Consider the following 12,008-nt stretch of genomic DNA (forward strand, 5'->3'; position numbering starts at 1 on the left):
CACTTTTGTAAGCAGCTGGGTTTTAGCAAGTTATTCCACTGCACCCTAGGCAGAGTTCCATCCATTTGATTTGCACTCTCACACAAAGAGAAACTCCACCAACTCACCTTGCTGGCCTGTCTCTCCTAAAAATACATGGATATCCATGACAGCATTCCAGTCATGCGAGCTATCCCATTGTGTCTCTGCAATTGCAATGAGATCATGGCCCTGCAAACGCACACAGATCACTAATTCCTTCTGTTTATTCCCCATGCTGTGTGCATGGGTGTATAGCCATTTCAGAGGGGTAATTGAGCATATAGATTTCCCAGAAGGAGTGCAAGAGGATCCAATGTAGCCATGCATACCCTTGAGGTGACTGGCTTTCTGGTTCTCATCTTAGGAGGCAACTAAGGAACATTTGTTGCTGCTGTGGCTGGTCTGGCTTATTCCCCAGCTGGATGTGATGCTGTGAACATTGCCACTTTGGATGCCACCACCCAAGTCCCTCAGTTTACTCTGCCTCGCCAAGCTGGCCAGCTTGGTGCCAAATCCTGGGAGCAGACATAGAAGATTTGGTGGTGGTTGCTTTTTCAAAAAAAAAGAAGTATCCAAAAAAATATTGCACACATATTTCAGTAATTTGCTGCACAATTCACCGGGTAGTTAAAAATCTCCATTGCCAACATGGGAATTGTGATTCTGTCACTTACCATCCAGATGTTTTGTTCTTTTTTTTTGTGCCTGCTTTAACATGATCTTTACACCTCAAGCTTGTCCCTGTAGCCAGAGACCTAATGGGAGGCTCATGGGGGCACTGCCTGGGGTCTCCCTGGACTTCTGCTTCCTGAGCCTTCAGGCCTGGTACAGACCGTTACCAGAAAGGAATAGAAAAGTTCTGGCAGCCCTTAGTGATGTTGCACCCTCAGGCTCCTGGAGGACAGTGTGCTTGCTACCATATCAGGTTCAGCTAACAGAGATATTTCTATACCTCTCAGTACAGAATTACCTGCAACTACCATTAACGTCTTTTATTTCCTCCTGCAAATCTTGGTGCCGAATCTCATAGCCTTGTGTTGCACAGTGTTTTCTTCTCTGCTGGGGTAATACTTTGCTCACAAGTTTGATTGATCTTGCCTGTTCAGTGACACTTCTTCAGAATCAGGCACATTTTCTTCATGGTGAACTTCTTTATGTCCTTCTGTAAAACATTTATAGACCCAAAGCTTAGTATAAAGGTGTGTGGAAACTAACAGGTCACCAAAACATTTATCCTTAATTCTCTACTGGCTGCTTCCTTGATTGATAATACCTTCAATCAAAAAGGAAAGGGGGGAGGGAGGGAGAAAGAAGAAATCTGTTCTCAGAATGAAGCCAAGTCAGCCTATTTCTGTGAAGATATAAGAACGAAGTCTGACTGGCCAACGGTGCTACCACCCCTGCACACAGGACCCCTGAGGGACTGGGTGCTGACCCCTTGGCAGGAGTGGTGCACATTAGTGTAATTATACCCTGACTTCATCCCAAAACCTTAGCAAGGGTTACTGTGTTGTCTTTTTGACATAGTAGTCATAAAATGAAGTGAGCTGTGGGCAACATGCTCAGCTCGCTTTCATATACACACTGCAAGCCTTGTTACCAGGGCCTCACAAAGCATCTCTTGAAAAAGGAATACAAGATGCTCTTTGTAAATAAAAGTTCATGAGTCTGAGGAATGAAGTCATTTTCCAAAAACGCAGTGAAAGATATTCTTTTTCACGAGCCGATGAGAAGCTGAGAGGTGGGCTTGAGGGAAAGGGTCTGAATGAAGCATGTCAGAGGAACCACTTAGCCCTATTAGCCCATGGCACAGCCAGGCTGTCTCCCTCCTCCTTCTCCTTTTCCTCCTCCTCCTCCTCCTCCCGCCCACAGTCTCCCCTCCCCCATGTCAAAAGAAAAGGTTGGTCTAGCAGGTTTTTTTAATAAATCTGGCACCTTTCTGCCTCCCACCGAATAAACTGGAGATGTTAAAAAATAAGCAATCATGAGAGTCAATGATTTGTGTGGAGTGGTCAGATGGAGTTGGGGGGGGTGGTGTGGAGAGGGAGGAAAGTGTGACCTCACTTTCTGAACGGCAAAGTTTGAGTGGGTGGGTCTCAACACGAAAGGTAAAAAAGGGAATGATGTGAACATGTGAAGGAAGCCAGAGCACTGAGCAGAGCGTCAGTCTGCATCCTGACAGGGGGAGATAAGGTGGCTGGGGAGCCAGCGGTGCTTTCCTGGAATACAATCTCTGTTTGACACTCTCTGCTTAAGCACTGCCCATCTGTATGTTATTGTGCTGGAGCCTCTGGGGAAAAAGAGGAGCCACAGGCACGGAGACTGAACGAGGGAGGCAGCAAAAGCTTTTTCCCTTCTTTTCCTTTTTTTTTTTCTTTTTCTTCTCTCTTAAATCGGGATCTGGTTAGACTGCCTTGAAGTGCCACATCTGGAAATTGAATGCTGAAAGAGAGTTAAAATAACTGAGGCACCACTAAGCCAAGGGGGGCTGATTGCAGAAGAGGGTAAACAATTACTGAGACGCTAGAAGACCACTGCTGGATGTAAGGGAGGAAATGGCTTTGATCTCCGCCTGGTCCCTCGTTTCTCCTATATTATTCTTTTTGAGATGCTTCTCCTCCAGCACAGCCTCGAGTGAGGGAAGCGTTTTTCTGTTTGACATTGAAGGTAGCTCAGCGGTCAGCGCGCAAGAAGCCACTGTTATCAGAGGGCAGCAGCAGGCAGTAGCTACTGGAAGTTGGGTGCCTTTTGCTGAGGTACAGTAACTCACTTCTCTCTCTAGTGTCTGCACTTTTCTGCTTTCATCTGTCTGTGTCGAAGCTCCCATCTGGTTAATGTTAGCTTAATCATTCGATCCTTAAAGCGATACAGGAGGACTTTGTCAGGGGGGTGTGAGACATTGCATTTTGGGACTGGAGAGATACAGTTCAGACTTCAAAATGTACACATGCCCTGCCTGCTGTGAGCAGACAGCTGCTGTACTTTGCAGTGAAGCTGGCTTAGCATGTCTCTGACTTTCCTGCCAACATAACTAAACAGGCCTGTCCAAACAGAGCTATTTTACAAGAGTTAATTGTCACAACACTTTTCTGCTTGCCTTGTTGTAGTTCCTGTAATTGTAATTCACTTAAATTTCTCCAAAGTGTCTGTCTTTTGATGGCAAACTCTGTACTGCAGAAGTTTGTGTTTTTGTTTCTGAATGCCATCCGCCTCCAAAATCTTAAGTCCTTTGTGCAGTGAAAGAAGGGGATGATAAATCAAATGTCTAGGAAACTGTCTGCAGAGAGCACACCTGCAGAGATTTTAAGACTTCCAAAAAGTATGAGGTTGGGATTAGTGACAAATGAAATTAGAGAGATCTGAGAAGCAATTTCAGGATGGAAGATTTTCCTGTAAACCCCATGTTTTGGGACTGATACTCCTTATTCTAGCACGGCTACATCAAGAATGGACTCCTCAAAATACAGCTTGAGGAAACAATAAATTACTCCAGCATACACTGGGATAGAGGGGACAGGACAGTAATGTCTCATGCGTGGGAGATGCAAAGTAGGAGGCAAATTGAGTTGCATAAGGTCATGGGAAGAGAAAGAGTAGTTATTCTAGCATAACATCTAAAAATGAGGTGAGATTAGCACAGCCATGCCACTGTGACAATATCAAGATTACAATCTCCAATATCACATGGATAATTTTCCCCCTACACTCCATTTGGCAGAATTAACAGCCATGGAAATAAGTGCATAAGCCCTTCAGACAGCCAGGATTGATGCAGAGCTGGGCAGAGCTCATCCCCCTGCTCCAAGCAGCTGGACAGCCTCAGGAAACGCCTGCCCACCCTGGCAGGGACTCCGTACAAAACATGACCTGTGTGAGAAAACTGAAGGTTAAACCTTTCTTTGCTCGGAATAAGGACTCTTGGGAGCCATCCTAGTTCTTGGACAGGGATGTACAGATCTTCTCTTCTGGCCTGAGATAAGCCCCAGGAAGCTGCATTGCCACCTGTTGCTTACAACATAGAAAGTACCTCAATGAAAGACCTGATTTGGCTTTGTAGCTGCTTTTCACAGGATAATGGGCATAAGTGATTATTAGTCTTTCTTGATATGATTGTGTGGTACGGTTTTCCTAAAGACACACTTCACATTGCATCACTTAAATATATTAAACTTCACCTTGGGAAAGCACTGTGAGATATGTTGGACACAACAGGGGAATGACACTTCTCTTTCACCCGTTTCAATCCTCCCTAAAGCTTTGTTTGTTCAGTCCAACCTATTAAACTCAATAACTGGTGTTTGCTCTGGAGGTTTACTGCAGCCCCCACAATGGCAGCATTTAGACTCTGTATCCCATGTCACAACTGGATGACAGTGCCTGATATCATTATGCCAAGGCCCTTGTCTGCAGGATGCTATGGTTCCATGAGGAAGAATCAGGGATTTCAGGACCCTATTTTAGCTGCAGATTTCAGGACACACCTCCATGGCAATTTCCAAGGAGGCTCAGTAGGGTGCTTTTTTTTGGGACAGGACTTATGGCTCTGTAGCAGTGAGATCCTGCTTACCCACCGATCCATGTCTGCGGTTGGTAACCTGGGGAACACGCTCTAAGCCTGGAGGCTGTTGTAGGTGTCAAGGTCTTATGGTCTCTCACCTAAGGAAGGAATATTTCCTTTGGTCCTCTGAAAGCTTCTCCCACAGTTCACCTTCCCTCCCTTGGCCTTGGGAAAAGGATTTATCCCAGAAGGTTTGAATTAGCCTCTTTTGTAGCCTGAGTTCTTAACCCTCAGCTCACAGTGAACCACAGAGTAAACTCCCTTACACAGAGCGGTTTGATTCAGCTCCTTCATCTAAATATTGACTCAGGCCTACAGCTCTCCTGAGCAGAGGCTGTTAGTCATGTTGAATAGTGCCAAATTATACAAATGGCGCAGATTTGTAAGGCAGAGTTGCAAAGCCATGGATGGGGCTTCATGCTGGTCTGTAGTGCCAGTTAGCTGAAACGTGAAACACACTGGTGGGAGTTTCTGAGATGTAACTAGTGGGATGCTCTTAAATCCTGGGATGCTCTTTAATCCTGGTAAGAGTTTGATATTATGAATGTATAGAAGAACAGGAGATCCCAATTAATGTAAATACAAATTAGCAAATATTTTTCAGCTTTCCACTGCTCTTCCTTTCCCATATTTGGCAATGCTAAACTCAGGAACTGGGAGAAGTGGTTGAAAAAAATCAGAATTAATGTCAACATAGACCTTTCTCTTTATTATTTTTTTTTCTTGGATTTGAATGAAAACCTCTTAACATCAGAGACAAGAGAACTAACTACATTTTCAATTCTATGCTAATACACTGTACCCATGCACAGAGTTGGGCCATAGGTTTGAGTTGGATTTCAGGCACCATCTACTGCCTTGGTGCCCTGGTTCTTAATATGCAATCCAGTACAGATAAATTGGCACATAAACAGTTCCTAGATGTTTCAGTCATAATCATGGACTGTCTTAACCCCAAATTTCCCATGCAGTAATGGAGACATTAGGTTTCTTATACGTGTAGTTCCTAGCGGTCTCCACTGTAGACTCTGAAAGGACCCTCTCCCCCTTTAAGGACTTTGTGGATGCTTCAGGACAGCTTTATTATGCAACTGAAGTCTGGGGCACAAAATGTAGATGTTTAAATTAACTGGACTAGATTCTACACAATGAAATGTTCTGTTATCTACATAAGGAACACTGCTAGTGACCACCATGGAATAAGATATCTGTGTCTCTGCCTCTGTTTCAAGAAAAACGCTGATAAAATGATTCAAAGAAGTATCATGAGAAGGAGTTCAGTGTTAGGACTTGGAAGACAGCTGAGAGAATCTAGAATCCAATCTGCCTAGCTCAGAGAGAGGTAAAGAAAAGAAATTGAACTTATTGTGTATTTGAACTTATTGTGTGAGCACATACACAGACAAAAGAATAATAATAATAGGCTTGTTAGCATAACAAATGAAGATCTTAGCATATGAAACAACTGGAAGCTGAAGGTTCAAATAAGAGGCAGATCATACATTGCTATTTGGGTCTAAAACCTGCCACTGTCAATATTTGTGTTTGTAAATTCCACTGACATTATGGTGTGGTTTTTGTTCCCCAGTAGGAAGAAAGTTCCTTGCAGAGTCTGAGGTGAGAATAAACAATACTACAAGACTTCAAATACTAAAGAGTATGGCAAACGATTTCCTGTGATTCACATTGTGCAGTAATTCTTTTTAATGTAAAATGAATGTACGGTGACATCCAGAAAAATATTCATTTTATTCTGATGTAAATGACTACAAGAGAGAGCTACTACAGAGACCAGTATAGGAGATGAGGGTAGGAAGGATTAGTGGAAGAAAGGGAAGACAGATATTCTGTGGAGGCACTTGCCAAGCAAAAAAAAAGATAATCTCAAATGTCCTCTATGGAAAGAAGTGAAGCAAGTAGTGGGAAAGGAAGCAAACTAAGGCAGGAAGAAGACACGGGAGAGGAAAATATTAGAACGAGAATCAAGAGTCTTAAGAGTAAAGAATAAAATGAAGTAGTTGGGACAGGGCAGGAAGCCAATTCCCAGAGTGAAGGAAGGCATGATATTGTTGGACAGATGGAAGAGGAAAACTGTGTCCAGCATCGGCATTTTGGCTCAGTGGAAAGGCAGAGGCAAAAGTCCTTTAAAGGAAACAATTATCATAGTCAAGTCAAAATTAGCCATTTACTATAAGAGAAAGTAAGAGGCAGAAGTTATCTGATGGAGCTTGCATGTTAAAATTACATGTTTGACAATCATTTTTTTCCATCTGACTTCTACCAGCAGCTGCTGATCTAAAGCAAGAAACGGTATTTGAGGTTCTTTCTTTCTGGTTCTATAAAGTAATAAGGAGTAATTAGCATGGGACCTGAGACAAACACCTGTCTAAAATGGCTCACATTAAATATACAAAAAGAGAGCAATCATAAGTTCCAGCCACTTGTTAACAAAGACTCAAACTATTACCGAATCATCTTCACCCCTTTCCCCCATAAAGGCTGGAACAGAAAATCTTGCAGACTGTCAAGAGAAACCACAATCTGATCCTCACTTGTGGCATTAATCTGTTCAAAACAAACTAGTACTGTAAGAAGCAGCAGAAGACCTAATGCTGAGGTGTGAGCCAAAAAGGATTTTAGCTTGACAGAAACCTTTATATTCTTTTAAGTTAATGGGAACTGCATCTACTTTTAAAAAGCAGATCTTTAAATTAATTCACTTCAGACCCTTGAGGTTATGTTAGGTTAACTCCCATAATGGGCAATTTGGATTTCTAGCTGCTGTTTTTTTCTGGTACAACAAGGTTATGTTCTGAGAAACATCTATTAGTGGGGAGGAAGTTTGACTGCAGATGTTTGTGATTCCAGCTTAAGTTTCTCATCAAAGCTTTAATGAAATTCAGCTGCTTGGAGTAGTGCCACCAGACCCCAAACCTTTTAAACCATAGGAAGCTGAAGCAAATGGAAGCACAGGACAGAGCAGATATATAGTGGGAAATGTTCTCCATTTCAAGAAGATGTATAAAGCACCCCCTAGAAAACACAATTTAAACTCCACTGCAATGAGTTCCCACAAAGCTTTGGGCAAGTACCAGCAAAATGCCCCAAAGCTTATTCAGGGCTGTGAAAACCAATAAAAGGCATTTCATGCCCACTCTTATTCATAATATGGGAAGCAAGGAAGGAATTAGAAGTCCACTTTTTCCAGAGGGCATGAGAAGAAATAAAAGAATTGCTTTCTGAAGGAGAATTTGTCCCGATTTAAACTGATAACAATTAGAGCTTCTAGTGTTCAAGAGCTGTGTAAAAGAGGTCTTGTTTCTGAGTCATATATAACCAGCCACTGGTAATTTACAATTTTCTTCTGGACTCAGATTTCAAATACCAAAATATAGACACCCTTGGGTTTTTTATTTTAATTGGTCCTCTTGAATGTTTGGATCTGATCCCAGTTCATTTTCAGACACCACCATGAGCTGGGGATGTTTGGGTTATGCATCCTAATGCAAGATCCAACAATTGCTGAATAGTACTGTATACAAAGCTGTTAGAGCTCCACAGTTTTTGAAATCTAATTCTTTGTCATTAAGTGATCTCCAAGAGATTTTTCTAACTCTCAGTCAGGAGACATGCAGTGTGTATTTGACAACTCAAACAGAGATCGACTAAAGAGCAGTATATATGATCTGTTCTGTTATGATCATTCCTGTTCAGCTGTATTGCACAATTCTTTATATGGTTATTTTCTTGAAATAAATACTTCATAAATGTTAGAACTCCTTTCATCTTTTCTTTTATGTCAGACCAGCAAGAAACAGTGCTAAAACTGCAGCATTCAAGAGCCAAAGAATGAGAGAGGGCTGTGAAAAAAATTTTAGAAATTACTATTCCAACTTTGCAGGACTGTGTGAACAACTAAAATATTATTGGCTAAGTCATGGCATAGGGAAGCCAGTGAGCATGGGAAGAACTGGCACACTTGAATGTTATTTTGAAACAAAATTTAATCATTACTGAACAAAAAGGCTCTACCTGGATGAACAACTTCCAATATGTTCTGTAAAAATAGCCATTTTAGCTAAAACTGTAAGGCTCAGAATCATTGTTTCGCTCTGTCTACCCAAAAAAAATGAATAAAAATTAACTCGTTCAGCCTTTCACCATTGCTGTGAGGTGGAAAAAGTAGCTAAACAGAACCCGCACCCAAAACAGATAATTTCTGAGCTGTGTGGTACCTTGTTACCACCCTACAATGCATCCTTTTAGTGTTGCATGAAAGGCCTTCTGAGTGGCAAGAGATTAGCAGACTTTTCTGCCAAGGCTAATGCAAGGCCAGTATGTCCTATCATTTCCCACTGTGGTTTTCCACCTCTGAGCCTGGATGATAGCCCATGGAGAGCCACAGAGAGCCTGCCATTCATGATTCCTTTACTGCTTCGTGCTGTGCTCTCCACTCCTGACTCCAGGGACCATTCATTGAAAGCAGTCTGTGGAAGCAAGTGTTTGTACAGAGGAGATCTGCTCCAGTATCCAAAAAAGAAAATTATAATAAAAGAGCTTGCAGGACAAAATTTGGCACAGGCCTCCCTACTCCAGCTATTAAAATCCTTCATACCCCAGAAATGCTAACACAGCCTGGCCCATTGAGGGTTGTCAAGGTCTCCAAAGCACAAGATCTGGGCACAGAGTCTTTCTGGGGGTGGTGGACAGGTCTTGAAGGTCTAGACATAGTGTAAAGTAAGGGAGAATTTGTGTGCCCTATTCAGTTTTTGCAAGTTTGTGGTTTTCTGTGTCTCTCTGCTTCCAGTTAATGGCAAGGATAGTCTGCAGAGGCTCAACAGAGTCTCCAAGGCACCAGCTAATTACTTTTAAGTCAGCTGGAAACAGGTTTTGATGATGGAATTCTGAAAGGGATGAGAAAATAAATTACTGGGTTTTTCTCTTGGTGCATCTAATCTTTCCCCCTCTTTGAGCCAACAAGAGACTAATTTCTTCATTATCAGACTATGCCTATGAAGACACAAGCCAGGAGCCCTGAGAGACTGAGTCCTGGCTTTTCCTCTCTCCTTTCAGAGCATAGCCTCTGCCCAGCTTCATCCTGAATATAATGCATATAGGATAAAGTTAACCATACCAGGCTGTCTCACTTCTTCCACACACATTTGCAGAGTGCTGGGACGATCAAAGGGGAAGCTCTGTTTCTGAGAGCAGCCCAGAAAAACAGCACTTTCCCATCAGCCAGCCCCAGCAGCTGCCTGTTCATAGCTATGCCACCCTTGGGAGGCAGAGATGGATGAAAGCACTTTCTCTTGATTTTTCAAGAATTTCACATTGACTTGTGTTTCATTCTAACAGGCTTTTAAATTGATGCTATGGCTATTGGTCAAGCAGATCACTGTTTTTCTCTACTGTGATTCCAACTTTTCAAAGAGCTGCAAAATCAAACCAGGAAATCTGGAGCAGGGGAAATTGCTGTAAAAGGGAAATCAAAGGAAGCTTCAGATTTGCCTCTCAGTTCTAGCAGTGTCCCACAAGCACAGTCATACCTGCTTTAAAGGCTATTTTTCTTTCTTATCCCTTGACAATTTTGGTCCCTCTCTGGAAATCTCTCAAAGAGTGCTGTAGTTTGACATCTGATTCTGTCTCATATCTGAGGGACTCAAGACAAGAAAGTATGATTCAGAATGTACCTTTCATGTGAGTGTTTTGTGGGGACTGGGTGGAGGGTGGTTAATGAGGAAACAATGCAGAATTATTTATCCCTTTTCCTGCAAATTGAATAAACTTGGCATTTTGTTTGAAAGAGGAAAATCAACTAGCTACCTTTTCAACAGCAGATTTTCTACTTCCAACAGTAAGCATCTATAAGAATAAGTTTTTCACTCAGTGACTGTACTAAAAAGTAAATTAGAGCAGAGGCTGGTATAAATCTCTAATCCTTTGCCAGCTTCCAGACAGCTAAAACATTTTAGCCCTCCCCTTTTCAGAGAAGAATGCCTTTTAAGCAGAGGCTTTGTCTTTCCCACTGTATATGGAAAAAATGACTGTGCAGTTCTATAGAGAATGCCTAGCTGAGATATGTTTATGTTGGATCCAACCCCATCTCTGTTGCTGAATGGCAGTTTGTTTTCCACTTGAACTGGGGAAGAGGTAACAGTCTGGAAACATTTTCAACACAGGAAATTTTAAAAAAAATTAATACAAGTACTTAGTCAAGGTAATAGATAATGTTGTTTTTCCTCCAAAAGCCATCTGGCTTTCAGCTCTTTCTTGTTTTCATGGGAGTCACCATCAGTCTGTCACCACTAGAGTGGAGGCACAGACAAGCCCACTCAAGGAACCAGAATATAGAGTGACAGTGGGTGGGGAGGGGGTTCCTTGTCATTTTTTCCTGTTGACCTTGCTCTGGTTTACTTATTGGTTTGGTGATTACCCATGTGCAATTAGGCATATTCACTGTCTCTCTGACTGCTAGCTCCACTATGCCACAGGGAGAAAGAGAGGTGTCTCCCTGCCAACTGGATTTTATCTAGAATTGGCACCAATAGTTTCAGTCTTGCTAGTTTTAGTGTTAACAATCTCTGAACTTTGTGTCTAAAACTTTGGGAAGATGGTTTTCATCGGTGTCATCATCTATCCTTTATTACCACCAAAAATAAACTTCTGTTTTGGAAGCTGATGGGTTGATAAAACTCCTCAGGTAATACATAGATAATAATGTGATAAATAACACCAATTGTCACGGATAAGTCAGCAAGTGAAGTTTCCAAGTTATACTGTTATTAATTTAGGGTCTTGTCTTGTGTCTCTTAAGGCAGCCACAACTTTTTCAGTAAATACTGAGGAGAGCTCAGCCCCTCTGTATATGTAAACGATGGGGATCTTGAAGTGTTTAGTTGCTGCTTAACACAGCAACAGTTGGAGAGCCAGACTAAATTCAGACAGCAGCAGGCTGCAAACTGGCCAGACATGGTGTGCAGGGCTCCAGATCAGCCATGGTCCTGTGTTCTCAGGTGGGAGCATCACTGGGGATGCAGGCAGAAAGGGACAATACTGAGATCCATGCACAGGGCGTGATAGAAGGGACACTAGTAACAGAAAATAATATTTCATTTATTTTATCACTTACTGAACTGTTCATTTATGGAAAAAGATTACAGATTCACAATGTGTCACTGCTTTATTTATTACTTTTTTTAATGTTTGAAGATTCAGATCACTGAGCTTCACAAAAACACACTGCTGCAGCATTAATTAGTATTTCATATCACTTACCTAGAACACCCCATTATTATATTAATTTGCCCAGGTCTATAACAAATGCACTATGGCAAACACACTTGCTGAGGCTTTTTCATTGATCCTATCCCATTTTAAAATTTAATTTAAAAAATAAGACAATGGAAAAATATTGTGGGCTTCCACTAAA

The 12,008-nt window shown here is 41.9% G+C and overlaps 1 protein-coding gene across 1 annotated transcript in view; it reads left to right on the forward strand.

The window, feature by feature from the left end:
* Positions 1-2,576: 2,576 nt before the first annotated feature.
* LOC103811013 (laminin subunit alpha-4-like) overlaps positions 2,577-12,008 on the forward strand; it is a 68,513-nt gene continuing 59,081 nt past the window's right edge. The window contains exon 1 of the mRNA XM_009083950.1: positions 2,577-2,777. Within this exon, the coding sequence (XP_009082198.1) occupies positions 2,577-2,777 (201 nt within the window). The remainder of the gene's footprint in view (positions 2,778-12,008) is intronic.

This window comes from Acanthisitta chloris, unplaced genomic scaffold (genome assembly GCF_000695815.1).
Source record: "Acanthisitta chloris isolate BGI_N310 unplaced genomic scaffold, ASM69581v1 scaffold11321, whole genome shotgun sequence".
Taxonomy (NCBI): Eukaryota; Metazoa; Chordata; class Aves; order Passeriformes; family Acanthisittidae; genus Acanthisitta; species Acanthisitta chloris.